This window comes from Kogia breviceps, chromosome 12 (genome assembly GCF_026419965.1).
Source record: "Kogia breviceps isolate mKogBre1 chromosome 12, mKogBre1 haplotype 1, whole genome shotgun sequence".
In the NCBI taxonomy this organism is placed as follows: domain Eukaryota; kingdom Metazoa; phylum Chordata; class Mammalia; order Artiodactyla; family Physeteridae; genus Kogia; species Kogia breviceps.
The window spans coordinates 72,181,088-72,196,104 of NC_081321.1; the positions used below are offsets into that span (position 1 = coordinate 72,181,088).

The following is a 15,017-nucleotide window of genomic DNA, read 5'->3' on the forward strand; positions in this document are numbered from 1 at the left end:
TTTTTGTTCACTCATTATTCTTTTAACTGTTTAGATTTAGGACTAAACTCAATGACACTCACTCATACACTCTTCATCAGGCCATTATTTTCATTTATCAAACTTGTAGCAAAACCACAGTAATATAGCAATACTATTTCTAACATACAGAAAATTACAGATCCAGACAATTCATTTTCCAATGATTCTTTTAAAGATTTGGAATAACAGTATACCTGAAGTTGCAGTTCTTTTTCCTTTTTCTTGAGCCATTTGACGAATTTTTTTCTTCAAATCAAGTCTTTCTTCCTCTAGGCTTTCAATCTACAAAATTAAAATTGTAAGTATTTTTCTTTACTTCAACCAGGAAAATAACCAATCGACTACTGCACTTGCCTCTTTCAGAAGAATCTGGTTTTCAGCTCTGTACTGCTGCTGTTTTAAACTTTTGCTATTTCTGAATTCAGTTAAATCAATCATTGTCTTTGGTTCAAGGCCTAAAATAAAAAGCAAACTGATTAAAACCTTATTAATATTCAAATGAACTACAAAAACTTCATACAGCAACTGGTTATCATCAAGCAACTGGTTATAATCTATTTAGCCAGCATCACTGAAGAATGGGGGACTTTTTGTGCAAGAATTTTTCAGGTATTTGAACTGTAACCGTACAAGCTAAACTTTTATCACAATTATTAATGGAAATCCTGACAAAGACATATTATGATCTGTCTTCCATGTTGGACTGTCAGAGAAGTACTATAATGTACAAAGAACAGAAGCTTTCTAATAAAACAAAGTTGGGTTCAATTCCCACTTTCAACTATTAACTGGCTGTAGGGATACTACTATATGTAAGTACATGTGTATGAATGTATACACGTATTTCTTTTTGGCTTGTTGTCAGGGGTATTATAAAATTAACCCAAACAAAGTACTTATAGCAGTGCTTGGCACATAGTAGTCAAAATTAATATCAATATCAATTATATTTTATCATGACTAGACTGATGTTCTCAGTGTGCCTCTTTCCTAACTTCCCATTACTAAGCAGCTATGCTCTGAAAACCAGATATCAAGACTGTCTCAAGTAATTATAAAGCAAGATTTGGGGCCTTTATAAAACAGAAAATCTGGTGTTTGTGACAGCTCAGTCACCTTTAGGAACGTCCAGATTGAAGCTGGCTGTGATCTGGTAGATCAAGTTGATTAGACTAAGTCTAACTTGAGGTCCTGGCATGACTCTGGGTCCTAGATAGACACATTTTTACAAATAAATAATGTGTATAAAATATTTATTTTTCCTTCCTTTAGAGAATAGTTTTTACAGGTGATCATTTTAACTCTAAGAAAGCATTAACTGGTATTTACCAAGTATAATGAAATCATGATTTAGATACTTATTTCCATTTTAAAGTAGCAATTTAGATTGGACTGCCGTAACATTCAAACTAGTAATATTCTATTTATTGATATCAATATATAAACTCTCAAGCTATATTTACTAATTACTTCTGAGAATCAATAGTAACTTTAAAATACTCAACCCAAGTAAAACTTAGTGCAAATTATAAAAGTCAAGTATTTAAAAGTCTTAAAAAGCATTAAACATATTTCTAAATGTCCCCATGTATTCATCTGAAACTAGAGCATTTTGCAAACTAACAAACTACTTTTGTTGGAAAAAAAAAAGGTTAACTTCTACTAGTGGTATTAACTAAGTAGCTTTCCTTATTTTAAGTATGCAATTATTATTGAGGAGATCTCGGACTGAATATAGCAGTGCTCCAGGTCTGCCCAACCACCATCCCAGCTCCATCAAATCCATAATCCCACTTCAACTGGAAAAGCTCCACTTTTACTTGTTTTAAATATTTTTATAGGAGGAATTATTTTTTTTAAAAAAAGCATCCAACTATTTAAAAATAATCATAAACAAAAAAATGACTTGACAATTAGGTTGAGCAAATTACATATCTTAAAAGATGACTGGGCTTCCCTGGTGGCGCAGTGGTTGAGAGTCCGCCTGCCGATGCAGAGGACTCGGGTTCGTGCCCCGGTCCGGGAAGATCCCACATGCCGCGGAGCGGCTGGGCCCGTGAGCCATGGCCGCTGCGCCTGCGCGTCCGGAGCCTGTGCTCCGCAACGGGAGAGGCCACAACAGTGAGAGGCCCGTGTACCGCAAAAAAAAAAAAAAAAAAAAAAAAAAAAAGATGACTTACCCATACGCTCTTTAAGTGCCTCATTCTCATCAAGGAAATCATTGATCTTCAATTCAAGTTTATTGATTTCCTTTGTCAATACTTCAATCTCTCGATCTCTTATTTTAATTTGGTTTTTACAATTCTTTATTTCAATAACAGCATCTTCTAAGCCATAAACTCCCTGAAAAATACCCAATGTAATTTAAATATAACATTGTTTATTTGAATAAACTGTCAAATTCATGAATTTGTTTTCTTATTAAGTCTGAGGGGAAGTGCACATATAACTAAGATTTACAACCGTAAACTGTGTTTTTTACTGTACTTTAAAAAAACAAATCCAGTAATAATAATAATGGGAAATGGAACAGTTGAAATTTCCCAGTACAGCATCCTAATGGCAAAATGACTCAGAATATTACACATAAAACATTTAACAAAATATAGAAAAGGAATAGTAAGGGAGAATCAGCAATACCATTAGAATATGTAGGTTATTAGTTTCCTGACTTAGCAGTAATCAGATTTAAAAATATAAAAAGTACAAAGTAAGGCTGTGTTGGCACAGTAGGTGGTAAAACTGTCTCTGTTACAACTTTTAGACAACTAATCAGTGGTGGCACATCTACATGGTGGTACAATGACACAGATTACGAAGAACCTAATCCTGCTGCCTCACCAAAGCTGATTATCGGGGCAAAATGCTTTAATCAAATGGTTCAAAAACAATTCTGCCAAAAAGTAAATGCTGCACAAAAGTTTGAACATTTCAGTATAAATCAATTAGGATAATCTTTATCACGAGATACTTCTGGAATGTTTTTAAATGGTATAAAGAAAATGGCACAGAACAGTCTATAAGTGGCAAGAATAATTCTAAGCTCCTTGATTGACAAGATAAAAATACATACCAATTCATAATCTTTTAATCGCTTCAAAGTCTCAACTAGTTCTTTATCCTTTTCCCTAGCATCAGCCTCAGCCAGTTCAGCTGTTCTCTCAGCTTCTTTAGTTCTCTCTTCTAAAATTTGAACCTTAGACTGAATTTTCATATAATGAGTCTGTTGAGAAAGTACTGAAGCTCCTACAGGGTAAAAATTAAAATAATGAATGAACTGAATTGACTACTTACTCCTGTAAAACACTGGTTCCAGTATGGGAAGCAGGAAAAGTGTTATGTCACTTAAAAAAAAGTCCATTTAATATTATAATTTTATATTTTTAAAATAAATTTTGATTTGGTTTTATTTATAAAACTAAAAAGGAAATTTTAATAAAATCTTAGCTGAAAGGGTATGGATTATAAAAGATTGGAAAACACTGCTTTACAAAGAATGATAATTGTGGCAAAGGCAGCTGTTTCTAATAGTTAACTCCCTTTCGTCCACTGTAATAGAACTATGGATCTTTACATGGACACATGGCCACTTGAAATAAAGACTAAATTTCCACTTACATTCCAGTAGCTAGGTGTGGTCATGAGACTAATAGGATATAAACATAAAGACCATGTGCACATTTCAGGAAATGTTTTTAAAGGAGAGGAGTGAAATTTTCTTTTCTCCTTCCTCCTTCCTGCCAGCTGGAATATGGACATTAGCACTGCAACTCAAACAGTCTTCTTAGAACATGAGATGGAAACCACATGCTGATAGTCAAAGCAACAAGATACAGGGTCCCTGGTATCTGGTATTTGTATAAGTAGCACACCTACAATAAACTAGTTGCCTCAACTTTGATTATATCATGGAAAAGTACATTTCCATCCTGTTTAAACCATTGTTACATTTGATTTTTTTCTGTCACTCGCAGCTAAACTTAACTGTAACTAATAGTTAAAAAATTCCTACTTGTACATTTTAACAAACTGTTACTAAGACCAAAATATAGTATTTGTATCATTCTAAAATTTACTGACAATCATTCTTACACTCATCCATAATAAACATCTACTGATTTATAGGGCACATACTTATACACGGGCACTGGACTAGTGTAGGAGATCACACATGCTTATAAGAAGTGAGCCCTGTTCTTTGGAGTGAACAGCCTAGCTGGAGAATGTGACAGAGGATCCTGTCCCCAAAATCTATTCTCCCTTTCTTCTGCAAGGCCCTCCACAATATATTACCTGCCTATCCTTCAGTACATGCTCTTTGCCACTTGCCTCCTCTTCCTCTACCTCGCTGTTTGGGATTGGATGTGAGGGTAAAGTTCCATTTTGCATGAGGCAGATGAAGGCAATACCCTCGACTGCCTAACTAGACCAATACACAAGTGAGAAATAAACATCTATCTCGATTTTGCCACCATTTTTCAGATGCTTCTGCGAGCTAAAACTAATCTTAACCAATGAAAGGAGAACACCATTAACTGTCATGCACAAGTTAAATTCAAGATACAGAGTATACTCTAGTACACACACCTTCTGTGGACTTTAGGAATTACATGACTACGGACTGACAGAAGCATCACTATATAAGACCTCTTCCTTATTTGACAGCAGAGATCAACCGCCACTTTTTTCTCCTGGTGGCTGGAATATGCAAACCCCACAACATCAGTGATCCTTTTAAAGCAATTTAAGCTACTGTCAAAGAATAATTCTAATACATACATAATACAGACACATGTAGAAATAAGTATAGCAAGTGGGCCTTGATGCTGCTCAACAATCACACTATATTTCCCTAGTCTGGTTCATTCTTCCAGATGACCATTTCTTACCTTCTCTTTATTTCTCTCTCCTCAAACTTCTAATATATCTGCCTCTATCCTCACTTTCAGCTGAGAACCTTGCTTCCTCATTCACTGAGAAAACCAAAACTTTTACTGTCAGGACATCTACCCAGCCACATCTGACAGTAACTATACAATCCACCTTTCTTCCTGTTACTATGGATGAACTCTCTGTGCTCCTAAGCCAACGTACTCCACTGACACTAGATCCCATCCCATTGCCTTTTCAGGAATATTACTCCCGAAGTCCTTCTCTCCCTCCCTTGCTTCATCAATTCATGAATTGCTTCCTCTTTAATGGATCTTTCCTATTAACTTAGAAGCATGATTATTTCTTCTATTTAAAAGAGAAAAACATTTTCTTTATCCCCCTTTCCCCTCAGGCTACCACTCTATTTTTCCCCTTTCCTTCAGAGAAACAGCCCTCAAAAGTCTCTGTATTGGCTCTATTTCATCTCTACCCATTTTCTCTTGAACCAAAATTGACCACTGCTAAATCCAGTGGTCAATTTTTAGTGCTCCTCTTGTCTTATCAGCAGGAATGAATATAGTATGGAACACAGTTGCTTATGCTCTTCCTTGATGACATTCCACATGTGAGTTTCAGGGCTCTACATGCTCCTGGTTTTCCTCCCATCTCTCTGGTCATTCCTTCTCAGCCTTTTTGGTTGTTCCTTTTCATCTCCCCAAGTTCTAAAGTAAAAGCATCCCAGGGCTCAGTCTTAAGATTTTTCTTTTTAACCAACATATTCTCCTTTGATGATCTCAGCCACCTTCATGACTTCAAGTACCATTTTTATGCATAAAGTTCCTAAATTAATATGTTTAGCCCAGACTGTCCTCATGAACCTCAGACTTCTATATACAAGCAACTACTTAACATTTTCACTCAGATGTCTAATAAGCATCTCACACTCAATATGTCCTGTTTAACTAAGTACCTGACCATCTCTAAACCTGCTCTTTTCACAGCCCTCCCCAGCATTCAGACCAAAAGCCCTGATAACTTTCACATCCTACATCTGATCTGTCAGCAAATTTCATTTCTATCACCTTCAAAATACATCCAGAACTGACTACATATAACTCCACTGCTACCTCCATGCTTTAAACTACCATCACCTCTCTCCAGGTTATTGCAGTAGTCTTACAACAGGTTCCCTGCTTCTCTCCTTACCACTCCTACAGTCTACGGCAGACACAGTCCAAGTCAAAATATATCACTTTCTTCAGAAATTTGTTGATGTCCATTCTCACTTAGAAGAAAAGCCGAAGTCCTTACAATGAACTGTAAGGCCCCATATGATATGGCCCCTCGTTACCTCTCTGATCTCATCACCTACTACTGCCCACTTGCTCACCCTGCTCCAGCCACAAAGGCTTCTTTGCTGTTCCTCAAACATGCTCAGTACACTCCTGCTTCAGTGCCCTGCACTTATTCTCACTGCTTAGGGACATCCACATGGCTCACTCCCTCATCTTCTTTAAGTCTTTGTTCAAATATCTCCTCAGTGAGGCTTTTGCCTCACTATCTAAATTACAACATTACCATTATTTCACTTACACACAAACACACACATAGACTCACTCATTATTTCCCCTTCGTGTCTATTTTTTTTTATCTTCAGCAATTATAATAAATATGTCATGAACTTATTATGAATAGTTTGCATTAATGTGCACTGGTATAACTACACTATATAGTGTTTTGGAAATATAAGATCACTAATGTTGTAAGGGCTTACATTCAAAGGATTTGATGAGTTAGGTAAGCTATCATGACCCAAGGTAGGGAGAATATGATGACATATCAACTTGGGTAAGTTTAATTCAAATGTTGACAAGGCAATTACTTCTGAAAAATCTCTGCAATGTTGCTACACTGATCAAAATTTTATTTTCTTCCATTCTTTGTTAATTACAAAAAGGAGGATAAATACAATTATATCACCATTTTTCATTTCTTTTATACAGCCAATCTGGTAATAGAGGTTAATGTAATTTTCATCAGAGAAAAACTACAGAAAACACTGCCATCATTTACATGTGTAAATACGAATATCATATATACACTAGTCAATAATACCTTGTACAATTTTTTAAAAAATATAAAATTCAAATAAAGAAAAATCACTAATATATCTGTTGGCATAACATAATTTCATTTTAATAAAAATAAAATATTTTTAAAACTTTAAGTATATAAAATGACAATATACTTATAAAACATTGAATTACCTTTGTTTCTTTGGAGCTCATTTTTCAAATCTTCAATAATAAAAGTATTTTTTTCCATTTCTTTTGTATATTGCTCTACTTGGTCAGTGAGCATCTTAATTTGACTATCTCGTTCTTGTATACCCTATAAAATATTTTGAATATTACATGTTATCACTTTATGAATATTAATCTACATTTTTAAAGTAAGAGAAAAGCTAGGTCTTGTTTTTTTCAACAAGACTATAGAATATATTTTTTGTGAGTCAAAACTGTGCCTTTTACTATTTTGTATACCTCAACTGCACTAATCACTGTAGGAATACTGCTGTCACTCTAGTACTTAAAGATGATATAAGGGCTAGCACTCTCACAAATACGAATTCCAGAACTCTCTAATATTTGTGGCTTCTTATGACTCCTTTTGTGTTACTTTTCCTCATCATCCATCTAATTCTATCTTTTTGTCATTTTATGTTTGTGTTTTACCTTGTGCTTTTTCCTTTACTCAAATTAGCTTTCACCCCTGCAGTACTTCATTCAAAAATCTTGTCCCTTGCAATCGTCCTTATTCTCCAAATACTTCCCAAATTTCCTTCTTTCTTTTGGACTATGACTAGAGAGCACAGTTGATGCAAGTGTAACTTCTTTCTATATGAATATATTTGTATGATCAATAAAAACACAAATTTTATACAGTACAAATTATAACCATACTTTAGCTTATTTCACATTGTACAGGATATTTCAGCACTAAAACACAACACAATAGACTTTAGTAACAGAGAATTAAGATATTTTTTAAATTTCTAAAAGTTTTAAAAGTTTCTTATTAAATAATTCCCAAGCAAAACAATAAACGTATTATCTGCATCAATAGAGAAAAACACATAAAATAATTTTATTCCTAACTCTAAACTTAATTCTAATTTTTTCTTGGGACTGGACGGTGTAAGAAACTTCAAAAGACTTTATTATATACCCAAACATGCAAGTGACTAGATTAGGCACAGGAGATAAATAAGACATAATTCAGAGTTTCATTGCCAACTTTAATAAACCTTGTTGATAAACCAAATTTTGAGAAAGTTTTACCTGTTGTAGAGCCATAATATTACTTTTATCAGCATCAAGCTGGGCATTTTTCAGTTTCTCCCTCAGGTTATGTAACATTTGCTGGTACTCAATAATTTCATCATCTTTAGAAGACAAAATTAACTAGAAATAAACAAAATAGGATCTGTTACATAAGAGGAAAATTAATAAACCATTCCTCATTTATGGTAAATATTTTAATATATACCATTAGCAGATTTCAAGAAAATACAGGAAATAAAATTCTTTGAAGTGAGAAAATATCAACTATTGGAATGACCACTGTTCTTTTGTGCATACAACCTGATATTCAAATAAGAAATGATTCAAAAATATACACTGTATTTTTTGCTTTTTAAGAAATTCAATCTTTTAAACAATTTCAAGTTTCCAAAACCCATTCCTAGAACACTAAGCTATAAATAACTCCCTGAAATTACAAAAGGTTTTGTACAACTAATCTTTTAGGAAGAAAACATTAAAATGACACCAAGAAGCATAAAATATTTTGAATGAATAAAAGGTATCTTGTTATGTTGTATGAAAGGAAAAGGAGGTTTGCATTCCTCTAGACAAGAATGGAAGAGGTCCTCAGGCTTGACAACATGCATATGGTTAGGGCGTTGCCATCCACTTCATGGCCTCTAATCATCATTTTTTAATACTGTACTGCATATTTGAAAATAGTTAAGAGAGTGGATCTTCAAAGTTCTCATCACCAGAAAAAAAAATTGTAACTATGTATGGTTACAGATGTTAACTGGACTTACTGCGGTAATCATTTTGCAATACATACAAACTTCGAATCATTACACTGTATACCTGAAACTAGGATCATGTTATGTCAATTTTACCTCAATTTTAAAAAAATGAAAGGTACCTTGTGTTCTTTGCTAGGACCAAATATCAAAATCAATCTATAATTTATAAATTTAATATATACCCAATAAAATAACTAAAATATTTTAGAGAACTATTTCTAAAATTTGTATTTAAAAAGCACATTTATAAAAATCTAAAAAACAGATAAATAATGAGAACAGCTATTTCAAATATTTAAGCATAATAATTAAAACAAGTGTACATGATTAGAAAACAGATCAATCAATATAAAGAAGAGAGTCCCAAAACAAATTCAAATTCAACAGTTTTGTATGTAATAAAAATGGAAGTATATTTTAGTAGGAGAAAAATTAAATATTCAATAAATGATGTTTAGACAACAGAGTAGCTCAGCTGCATCCATATCTCACTCTTCATACCAAAATAAATAATATATGCTTCAAGATTTACATGTAAAAGATGAAACTAGAAGATACTAGAGAAAATATGAGAAAACAATTTCAGAATCCTTTCTAACTATGATACAAAGGCCAAAAGCCATAAAAAATATTAAATTATGCAATATAAAAAAATACTTCATAGTAAAAAATACCATAAAGCCAAAAGACAAGTGACAAACTAGAGGAATATATTTGCAATATATATCATAATTACACTTGCAGCATTTATTCTACAGACACACATTTTCAAAATAAATATACAAGGATATTCATTAAAACATTGTTTCTAATAGCAAAAATTGGAAACCTCCTAAACACCACATAATAGGGAATCAATAACATACACATCTAAAAGAAAAATTACATTAAAAAGAACAAAGTAATACCATATGTACTGATATAAACTAAGTAAAAGATACTAAGTAAAAACAAAGTGCAGAAGAATACATTTGCTAACATCTCTCCCCCAAAATTAAACGATTAAAAACAACTCTTTTTTTTCCTGGGGTTAGTAAACTATGGCTCATAGGTCAAACCTGGCCTGCTGCCTCCTTCTGTAAAGTTTCATTGGGAAAACAGCCTTGCTCATTTATTTATGTATTGTCTATGGCTGCCTTCATATTATAATAGCAGAGTTGAACAGACACACCAGACACCAAATATTCTAAAATAGTTACTCCCTGGCCTTTTACAGAAAGTCTATTGACCTCTGATTGATTCTATAAACTTCATTTCCACTGCTACTGCTCTTGTTTAAAACAGGTTAGCTGAGATTCCCACATGATAATTTCAAATAGCCAATAAGATTTATGTGAACCTTGTTAGAAACAAAGACTATAAAAGTGATAGCTTTTAAAATTAGATTTATTCAGAATCATTTCAGACTTTTTTCAAAATATATAATCATCACAATCCTAACTTCTGATATGGTAAGGCTTGGGGTTATGGTTGGAGTTAGAGAGTGGTGAGGAGGAACAGACTTTTGAAAAGACTTCTCAGGTGATTCTGAAAGATCCCTTCCCTTACTTCCATTCCTGATCCACTTCCTTACTCCCATTTCCACTGAATGCCGATAGCTTGATTAATCTAACATGGAAGGAGAGTCAGAAAAACTAAAATTAAACCTGGAACTATAAAACTAATATATACAAGGTACCTATGGTTTACGTGAAAACATTTAAATTTTATTTATAATTATCTATTTTAGATGACATATTATATTTTAGACTTAGATTTCTATCAGAAAATTAAAAATTTTAAATTTAACTCATTGATGTAGAAGAGCTCATTCAACAACAGATAAGCTAGAGGTCTACACACGAGTTCTTAGAGTTTTCCAGCTAAAACATTTAATATACTTTTAAAAATGCCTAATAAAGATGTCATTAACTAGTACAAGAACTTTAAAGAAAATTAAGACTAAAAAATTGAAATCTAAAATGAAAATGAAAAAGCTATTATAGCAATTGAAAAAAGCACCTTCCATTCTTCTACTTTCGCATTGACAGCTGCCATGATTGGATCATCTTCTTCATTTTTTGCTCTCAGAAGATTTGTAAGCTCCTGCACCTAAAAGGCAACAATTATTTCAAGAACTGTTGCACATCAGTGTACTATACATGTATTTGTTGTATATGAATATTTACACATATATTACACACATGATAAGCATACACATGCACATATATACATTACAAATGCATATTCATTATGGGAGTGGTTCTGTAGTTAAGGTGACCTTTAATTGTTTGTGCATCTTTACAGTTGTATAATTATTTTTTGTCATTAAAGAATTGTATTTTTAAGTATTACTCTATTTTTTAAACAAGTTTAATCCCATGTAAGTAGTAAACAATATATTGGTTTCTATGATATTTAGAGTATATTTACTTTAAGGTATAAAATTAAGCTTGATGGTCCACAGGACTTCTAAGAGGCTTTAGCAGAAAATTTGCAGGATTGCTATCTACACATTCATTCAGGTATCACCCATATACTCTACATGGCAGGAATTACAAGGTATATGTAAGGGGACTAGAGAAACACATAGAGACAAATATATTACCATGGCAACATATTACAGTGTAAGATGACATACTAGAGCATAAGACAAAAATTCATACCCTAGAAAGTTAAAAGTACTTTCTAGTTTCAAATAAATAGTAATGAGGCAATATGAAGTTTGCCCAAATAAGTCAAACAGGAATTCTTACTTGAAGCTGGTAATGATCATTTTCTTTTTTTAACCGGTCCATTATATTATCTGTCTGATGCACAATAGCTTTCATCCTATTATATTCATCAGTCATCTTCTCCATTTCCTGTACAGACTCTTCTAGATTTTTTCTCATTTCTTGATTCTGAAGTTCAAGTTTCTCATTAGCTTCTGTTAAAGTCTAAGAAAGGTAAAGATGCTACAGTTAAAAACAATTTAAGAAACTAAAATTTAAATTAATACTAAATGGAGTCATAAGTGTCTGCTGGAGAAAACAGAATTCTTCACAGATATTTAGTATCAACTGCTATTGGTCAATTAAACCAAATTAAATATCAAGAAAAGTGTAAGTAAGAATCTTAGTTCTTAAACAATGCCCAAGATAGGCATATAACAAGAATGAATTTGCAAGATTTGCAACTTCAAAGATGCAATTTATTTCATGTTTTACAAATACATAGTTGCAGATTTATACTAAATATATTGAAATGTAGGGCTAAACACTAGTTTTATATTATAATGAAATTAAAGTTTTATAAAGATCATTGCTTTGAAATGACTTCTATCCACTTTACCTGAATTTCATCTAGATATTGGACAAGTTCATAGTTTTTTTTAGACAACTGTGATCGGTAATCACTGTCTTCTCCTCTTCTTGATAAAAGTGTTTCTTTTTGCGAATCTATTTGTTTTTGATAGTCAATAATATCCTGACGAAGCTGTTCATTCTGAAGGCAGATCAAACAGTATTCTATTAAAAAAAACTATCCAAAGAAACAAAATTTCACCCTCTGAATAGTGATCTCAAAACACATCTTTAAAATTCCAAGGTTTCACCACCCTGAAAGCCTCACCTTTTTCTTTAGACGTTTGTTCTCCAGAAGAGGACAGGAAAAAGGTAATTAGAAATGAGAAAGGCAATATATAATTAAATATAATAATTAGAAAATTAAAGAAAACAAAAAAAATTTTAGGAGAATGAGATATTATTTTGGATAATCAAAGAAATCAAGAATATTAATTACCAGCCAAAACAAAAAAACATTTTGATTATGTTAAAAAGATAAGCACTATCAGGATAAACAATGTACAAACATTATTTGGCTCAGAAGAACCAAATAATAATCAGAATTTGTAAGATTTAATGAGAAACAAAAGTTTTAAAAGAATGCCAGATAAAGTAAGAGGAAATAAGGCAGAAATTCAGTCATATATTCAGTTAGCAAACTAGCAAAGAACAGCTTAAAAAACAAAGCAAGATTTACCCACATAGACCTAAGAGACGAATGTAGTACTTAACGGCCTCACCTTTCAATTTATTTTCTATTTCCCTAAGACAAAGTCATATCATAAAATCATGGTTTGAAAACATCAATTACTTAGACAATTCCAGTTCTGGTTACAGAATTAATTTATGAACACTTTTTATTTTTTTTTTTTTTTTTTTTTTTTTTTTTTTTGCGGTATTCGGGCCTCTCACTGTTGTGGCCTCTCCCATTGCGGAGCACAGGCTCCGGACGCGCAGGCGCAGCGGCCACGGCTCACGAGCTCAGTTGCTCCGCGGCATGTGGGATCCTCCCGGACCAGGGCACGAACCCGTGTCTCCTGCATCGGCAGGCGGATTCTCAACCACTGCGCCACCAGGGAAGCCCTATGAACACTTTTTAAATAAGTATCTTTGTTGAACCACCACAACTACTAAAATTTTTTACCAACCTCTCTCCTTAATTTGCTGTTTTCATTTTCTGCCTCCTCATTTCGAAGAGCCAACTAAAACAACAAAAAACAAATAAGATAAAATTCAGCAGTAGTTCTATGTAATGCCAGGTTTTCAGTTCCTTTCCAATAACGCAGAGAATGTTTAACTACTGAGGACTTCATGTCGACCCAAGACATGAATAATACGCCAAAATTTTGAAAACTAACTAAGGATTAGGAAGGATGAAGCAGGTTGAGTTTAAAAGATTATAAAACAAAAACCTCTAACCAAAGGATACAGAAAACAAAACATTACCCTCTTCCCCCAGCGTAAAACCTAATAATGAGTAGTCTTCCAAGATATTCATCATTTTGCAGTTCTATTACCAGAGCTAGAATACTCTTTGCTCTCAGTGAGCATTAAATTACTTAGAAATACAAAGCAGTAGAGCATAATGGTTAAAAAGAAGCATGGATGCTTGGATATTGGGTGGGGAGACTAAAAGGACATTATTGGGTCAGTAGAGGAAATCTGATTATGGACTACATATTAGATAACAGTACTGAATTGATATTACATTCCTGAGTATGCTAATTATATAAGTAGTTATATTGGAAAATATAACTACTTATATAGTTATAAAGGAAATAAAACTGCTTCCTTTCAGTGGAAATACACTGAAATATTTAAGAATGAAATATCATGATATTTGCAATATTTAAGTATGAAGTATCATGATATCTGCAATTAACTCTGATGTCTCAGCAAAAAAGAAAGGAGGGGAGGGGAGGGGAGGAGAATAAGTCTGTGTGTACAAAGATAAAGCATATGTGGCACAGTGTTAACAGGTGAACCTATATGAAGAGTATGTGTTTACTGGTTTTCTTACAACCTTTATGAAGATAAGAAAGTTTTCAAAAAAGAAAGTTTAAAGAAAGTTCATAATAAAATGCAATATGCTATACGAATCTTAGAATTTTACCATTATTATTATTATCATCTAGGAGTTAAGAAACAGTCCCATCCTGTTTTGAATTGGAAAATTTTAACAAGAGACATGTCAAGAACTTAAGGCTAAAGCATTTAATACTACTGATGCTCCTTTCCCTTGGTTTTGAAACATCATACTCTTGATATTTGTCCTTTCTTGGCCTATTCCTTAAAGCACCTCTTCCTCTTGCATTAGACATTTCTATAACTCAGACATCTGCCTTACAATCACTTCTATTGCTTCAGTATCTATGCTGATGACCCACAAATTCTTATCATCTACCCTGTATCTCTCATGAGTTTCTTATACAGATATCCTTTTTGAATATGCCCACAAGGACCTCAAACTCAACATGCACAAAACAAATAATAATCACAAACCTTCTAAACTCCCCTTGTGTCACTTCTAAATTAATGGCGCTATCTACCTATCCAGTGGCCCAACCCAGAAAATTAGGTGGACTACCCATTCCTCCCTCTTCACCAACAACCAATCATTCATCATATCCAATTACATCTACATCCCTCAAACATGTCCATGTCCCTAATCCCCCTCAGTCACTAATTAGTCCATTGTCACACTGGCTTAGGACAAA

General features: G+C 33.1%; 1 protein-coding gene and 1 non-coding gene across 2 annotated transcripts in view; one reads left to right on the plus strand and one right to left on the minus strand.

Moving 5' to 3' along the window:
• The window catches only part of CEP290 (centrosomal protein 290), a 98,970-nt gene that overhangs the window by 77,044 nt on the left and 6,909 nt on the right, over positions 1–15,017 (minus strand). The window contains exons 7-17 of the mRNA XM_067009839.1: positions 13,449–13,502; positions 12,587–12,607; positions 12,308–12,460; positions 11,731–11,913; positions 10,997–11,086; positions 8,235–8,357; positions 7,161–7,284; positions 3,095–3,267; positions 2,202–2,364; positions 376–476; positions 216–303 (exon numbers count right to left, since the gene is read on the minus strand). Of these exons, the coding sequence (XP_066865940.1) occupies positions 216–303; positions 376–476; positions 2,202–2,364; positions 3,095–3,267; positions 7,161–7,284; positions 8,235–8,357; positions 10,997–11,086; positions 11,731–11,913; positions 12,308–12,460; positions 12,587–12,607; positions 13,449–13,502 (1,273 nt within the window). The remainder of the gene's footprint in view (positions 1–215; positions 304–375; positions 477–2,201; positions 2,365–3,094; positions 3,268–7,160; positions 7,285–8,234; positions 8,358–10,996; positions 11,087–11,730; positions 11,914–12,307; positions 12,461–12,586; positions 12,608–13,448; positions 13,503–15,017) is intronic.
• On the plus strand, positions 8,768–8,894 carry LOC131767537 (U6atac minor spliceosomal RNA). Its single transcript, XR_009338743.1, has one exon. It is a non-coding gene; the product is annotated as a U6atac minor spliceosomal RNA (small nuclear RNA).